Genomic DNA, 5,376 nt, shown 5'->3' on the forward strand with positions numbered 1-5,376 from the left:
GCAGTTAGCCTTGAAGTTCAGACTTCAACTCTTCCTGAAAATCCTCTTTCAGTTCCTTAAATCTGTCCCCAATGCGGTTGTCCAACTAGGAGAACTCAGAATGAAGCCTGGTAGCTTCTTGCTATAGGTGAGTGACCTGTTGTTTCAAACATGTGGAAACCCCGGCCCCGGCCATGAGAATCAACCAGTTCTGATACCTTTGTTATGAGAAAATTTTCAGAAAAGAAAAACCAGGAAGAATAGAGAAGAAACAAAATAAAGAATAGAAGAATTTCACTTATTTAATCGATGATTGAAAACATGCATTCCTCCTTCCCTCTGGTTCTATTACATCGAGGAAGAAGAATTTCCACGTGGAGCAAAAGAAAAGAAACGGTTACCAGGCTAAGTGAAACACAATGTTTTGCACCAACGGATCAAAACAAATCATTTCATAAAAGTCCCCCCTAAATGTTGCAGTACATACTAAACTTAAAACATAACAGAAAAAATAGAAATTTAAAACCCATTCAACTTATTAAATTATTCCTTAACAAAATCCTTCAGATGATAATAATTGTCATTTCCTATTGACTTAAGCTTTTAAGATAATTGATCTCCCAATTAATTTACAATGTCAAAGAAAATTTTAGTTTTAATTTTAGTTTCACACTAAGAAGAGTTACCTCAATTGGGAAAGATGATCATTAATTTATAAAAACGACAATTATTTAGAATGAATTTTATAAAATTTGTGTAAGAAGATTGGAAAAAAAATTATAAAATGTAGGGGTAAAAGTAAAAATAAAAATAAAAAATCTTAAAAGAGTTTAAATTAAATTGTCCGTTTAAAAAAACAAAAACAAAATGTAATTGTTATTTTAACTAATTTAGATACTCCTTTGATTTTCTCTAGCAACACTAGTCCTTCTTTAATGATATACGTGTTAACTGCAAGACAAGACAAATTTTAACGGGCAGCATCATTACAATGATACAATGAATGAACAAGGTTAGAAAAAAATATCATATTAGGACTTATACATATTTGGGTCATGACATTTGTTGAGAAAACTTGTTAAAAGTCAAGACTGATGAAAATCCCGAATGTGAATGTTTAATCTTCGAAGCCAAATAGAATGGTTAATCATGTGGAAGACATCATATCGCTTTGGAGTTGCATTCACCACAAAATGCCTTTGTACTTGTTTCACTCTCCTTTGCATTCTCAAATATTGCCTTTGAGAAACACCCATCAATATCTCTTTTATGTTGGGGATGTCCTTCACTGCAACCTGAATGGAGAAAGATTTCCAATTCAATACATCACTGAATGGGGGCACATAGCTGTCTGAAATCAACACCGGAACACATTCAGCATAGATTGCCTCCACGATTCTCGGGCTCGCCACTTCGTATCCGCTAGGACATAGGCAAAACCTGCTGTTCTTCAGCTTGGACATGTAGGAAACTCCCTTGGGGAGTTGGTCGAAGACTTGGACATCGGGGTCCCGCTTGTCTTTCCACTCGTTAAGAAGCAGGTACCGGATGTAACCATGGAGACGGCCTGCAAAAAAGGCGAGAATGGACCGATGAGATGGAGAAGGGCCTCCTAAGAGACCTTCCACTTCACCTGTTAAGAGATTGATTTCTGGGAATGATGCATCTTTAGATGGATTAAATCCTTCAGACGTGTTTGCATTACATAAAACTCTAATGGATTTATGGAACAAATGTGGAACATAGGATGATGTTCGCGGCCCCTGCAAAAAATAATTCATTCAAATCCTTGCAAGAATTTCTTTCTTTCTTTTTTTAAGGCTTGATTGCAGTTAGAACAATTAGTTACCCAATCATGGCAGGAGAGCATGAAATGGTCGGCTCCGAGGCTTCGATTCCAGTAAGGGTATTTACCGGAAATGACATCGATGTAGTCTACAACAGTCCGTCCGATGGCATCGGTGTTAGAGGTTTCTGGTTCGTAGAGGTAATGAACCAGCATGACAACACTGAAGGGAAGGAAATAAACCAATGCCTCATCAGGGTCTTTAGTTGTATAAAAATTGCCCTTTTCCAGTTCGTGAATGAACCTTCCCTCTGAGGAATATATGCTTCTGCAAGGACCGTTATGGAATATTGGTGGTTCCCCTTCCTTGTACACATAAATCTTGAACACCTTCTCCATCTCCAAGTAACTCCTGAATTATCCAGGTTAATATATTTATAAATTGTGAATTTGTAATAAATAAATACAAATTGGATGTCATTTTGGAGTATACCTGTGAAAAGCATTGGCATTCCTATAGATTGGACCATGGGGCACATAGTCAGGGTCTTGATGGGTCGATGTCAAATTCCTAACTAAAGCAGCTTGTTTTATGGATGACCGAACTCTTGCCAAATTTGCTTCATTCCTCTCCAACTTACTGTTTTTCTTTACAATTTTCAACGTAACATCAACAACAGGTTTAGATTCATTATTCTTCGACATGTCCTGCTTTGACCCCACGGTATAGAATTTCATGAAAGCAAACATAGAAAGGGGTTCTAAAAAGAAAATTTTGAAAAAAAAAAAGAAAAAGTAAAAGGAAATTCTTACGAGTTGAATCGTGTGTTTCTCAATAATTGCATCCGGAAAGGGCATATTAGAGACAAAATAATCAGTTTCAGCTTCCAGCTGGAAAGAAGAATCAATGGAGGATCCATTGAAGATGGAAGAGCCTTGGAGTTGGAGGGAATTATTAGAAAATGACACTTGTAGAAGCGAAGAAAGAGGGGAAATAGAGGGTCGATGAGGAGCCAAAGTAGAAACAAGAAAAAACACAGTACTAGGTACAAGGAGGAACCAAACCAAATTCAATGAAGAAAAGCAGAAAGATGATGGAGTGTGAGGCCGCTTGTGGTCAGAACTAGGAGGTGCCATTGCAACTTTGTTGAGACAAGTCATTCAATAAAATTCAGACAGTGTGGTAGTTAACTTGGGTTATGTCAAGACAAGTGAGTGATTCATTACTTGGTTGCTGGTTATACTTATTCTTTGCTGCTAGCCGGAGAGATTCTCGAAAGAGATGGGATGCTTGCATTGCATGGTAATGTTCAACGTGGAGAAGTTAAATGAAGTTTTCTTCGAGTCACGCTTCCCCTTTTGTTTTTCAAAGTTGGTTCTATTTCCCAATGAAAACAATATAATTCTTTGCACTTGCTCTAATTTTATGCCCATTTATTTTATTTTATTATTTTCTTTTCTAAAGGTTACCAAATTAATTTATTACTTGCTATGCGTGTCTGCAACGTTGATCCTACAAACTACTCTGGGAAAATAAAGTCAGCTCAGCAATTCAAGTCACCGGAGAATGACACGCCATCTTAAATTTCTATAAAACAATTAATTTCTATTTTTATTTTCAACAATATATTCCAATTAGATTTAAAATTTAAGTATAATTGTTATCATTGTTGAAATTATTCTGTTAAATTTATTGGTGTAACATTTTAAAAATAAAAATAAAATTACTTGATAATTATGTAACAATAAAAATAATGTTGAAAATGTGGATGTATAGGGACCAAAACTAAAATTTGATCATTATTTTATAGTGTAAAAAACTATGTAAACCTAAAATAAATGGAAGATATGTGTCAATTTGACAATGTATGAGATCCCGAAGGCATTCAAATCATATATAATTATGTAACATTTGAATAAAAAATGCTAACGGTATGAACTATTATAAGAACCAAATTATGTTAGAAATTAAATTATGAATACTAAATTTCAAATTTAGATATAATAAAAAGATAAGTTGTCTATATGAATAGAACATATTTCATGATTAGTCATTTACCTTTTTAGAGAACACTCGTAACGAAAAAATTAATCACCACTAATAACAATGACCATCCTCTTTTAAAAAAAATTCAAAAAAAAATTAACCAATTTTGTATGTTGAATTAAAAAAAGTTGCACCAATATCAATATATTCACATGTTAATAAAAAAACAATATCTTAGGAACTTCATTTTAAATATAGTTATATATTTATCTATATAAACTAAACTAATGAAAGAAGTCAGTGAATCTAACTATTATTATTTATCAAAATTGATCAAACTAGAATGAATTAATTAAGGCAAGTTTCTTTGGATAATTCCACTTTCTTAAATCATTTCATAGTATTAAATTTAGGTTTTACAGAGGACTAGGGACAGGGGATGCCTCTGGTTTTGGTTAGAGGAACGTCGCCATCACGGACACTCCTGCATTGAATTTAGAAATTAGAAGCATTGATCTTTGAGACGTGAGAAACGCAAAACAATCTAAGCTGACTAATTTTTTATTTTAAATAAGGGTGTTTTTTTTACTCCTATAAAAAAATTAAAAAAATATATATCTAAAATAGTCTTCCACCACCAATAATTATAGAAATGGTATCTTGAAAATGGCGGAGGGTAGTGGAGAGGCAGCACTACTCCCTTTTTCAACACATGTCAGTAATTTGCTTTAAAAAAAATTAAATATTTTATTGATAGAGGTTGGCTGTAGGTGAAGTCGATTTTAAATACAAGTTTGAATTCTAACACGAATACAACCCGAATACAAAAAATACAAAAAATTGGAGAAAATTGTAAAAGGAATCTATGTTGGTGAAGCCTTCTTGACAGGCAACACTAGTTTCAACACTTGACTCCATTAGAACATTGCTGGTGGGTGCTGGAATGAGACCTTTAAGGGTCTCCTGAATTAAGGGTTTGGGGGACATTATAACCATAGTCCCCCAAGGTGAAAAAACAAGAAGCAAACAAAGTATAGAAGAGAAGAGAAGGCAAAAAGTGAAAAAAAAAAGAAGAGAGATTAGTAGAGAAGATAGAAGAAAAAGAAAGGAGAACAAAAAAAAAAACAGTGGGTTAGAGAAGAGAAAGGAGAAGTTAAAAAAAGAAGAGAGGGTTTTGTTGGGTTTTGGGGTCTACAAAAATCAAAAGAGGGTTTTGTTTAGGATTTAAACAAAAAAAGTTAAAAAAGATCAAAAGAGGATTTTACTTAGGGTTTAAATAGAAAATATCAAAAGAGGTATTTTTTGTATTTATAAATTATTTGTTTAGTTTAGTGTTTATTTTGATTTATAGGTTATAAATGTTATTTTATTTATTTATTTTAGAAATGTTTCTATTTATTTATTCATATTTTAATTAATTTTTATTTTTTGATTTTTTTGTAAGATATTATTTTTGTAAGGTATTAGTTTTGCAAGAAAGGAAAGTTGTTTGAAAGAAAGTGTGCAGGCATGTTTTTGTTTTATTTTTTGATCGGCATGTTATTATTATTATTATTATTAGATGCAAATAACAACATATAGTCTCATTAGGTTTGTTTTGTTTTGATAATTTCTGTTATTTTAA

At 32.8% G+C, this 5,376-nt stretch overlaps 1 protein-coding gene across 2 annotated transcripts; it reads right to left on the reverse strand.

Annotated features, from left to right (window-relative positions):
• Nucleotides 1–785: 785 nt before the first annotated feature.
• On the reverse strand, nt 786–3,201 carry LOC107926870 (probable glycosyltransferase At3g07620). 2 transcript variants are annotated; one of them, XM_016857812.2, is made up of 4 exons: nt 2,579–3,197; nt 2,259–2,473; nt 1,829–2,177; nt 786–1,742 (listed from the first exon to the last, which is right to left on the reverse strand). In XM_016857812.2, the coding sequence occupies exons 1-4, from the start codon at nt 2,924–2,926 to the stop codon at nt 1,065–1,067; spliced, it is 1,590 nt and encodes a 529-aa protein (XP_016713301.1). In that variant the 5' UTR covers nt 2,927–3,197; the 3' UTR covers nt 786–1,064. The 2 variants fall into 2 exon arrangements, with proteins under 2 accessions (XP_016713301.1, XP_016713300.1); XM_016857811.2 differs by having other exon boundaries at nt 869–1,742; nt 2,259–3,201.
• Between the last annotated feature and the right edge of the window lie 2,175 nt (nt 3,202–5,376).

This window comes from Gossypium hirsutum, chromosome A07 (assembly GCF_007990345.1).
Source record: "Gossypium hirsutum isolate 1008001.06 chromosome A07, Gossypium_hirsutum_v2.1, whole genome shotgun sequence".
Taxonomy (NCBI): domain Eukaryota; kingdom Viridiplantae; phylum Streptophyta; class Magnoliopsida; order Malvales; family Malvaceae; genus Gossypium; species Gossypium hirsutum.

Coding starts and splice junctions, on each gene's coding strand:
- LOC107926870 (XM_016857811.2), bottom strand. CDS start 2,926: ATGACTTGTCTCAACAAAGTTGCAATGGCACCTCCTAGTTCTGACCAC. Junction 2,178..2,258: donor AATGCCAATGCTTTTCACAG/GTATACTCCAAA, acceptor TGGATAATTCAG/GAGTTACTTGGAGATGGAGA. Junction 1,743..1,828: donor TGCTCTCCTGCCATGATTGG/GTAACTAATTGT, acceptor TATTTTTTGCAG/GGGCCGCGAACATCATCCTA.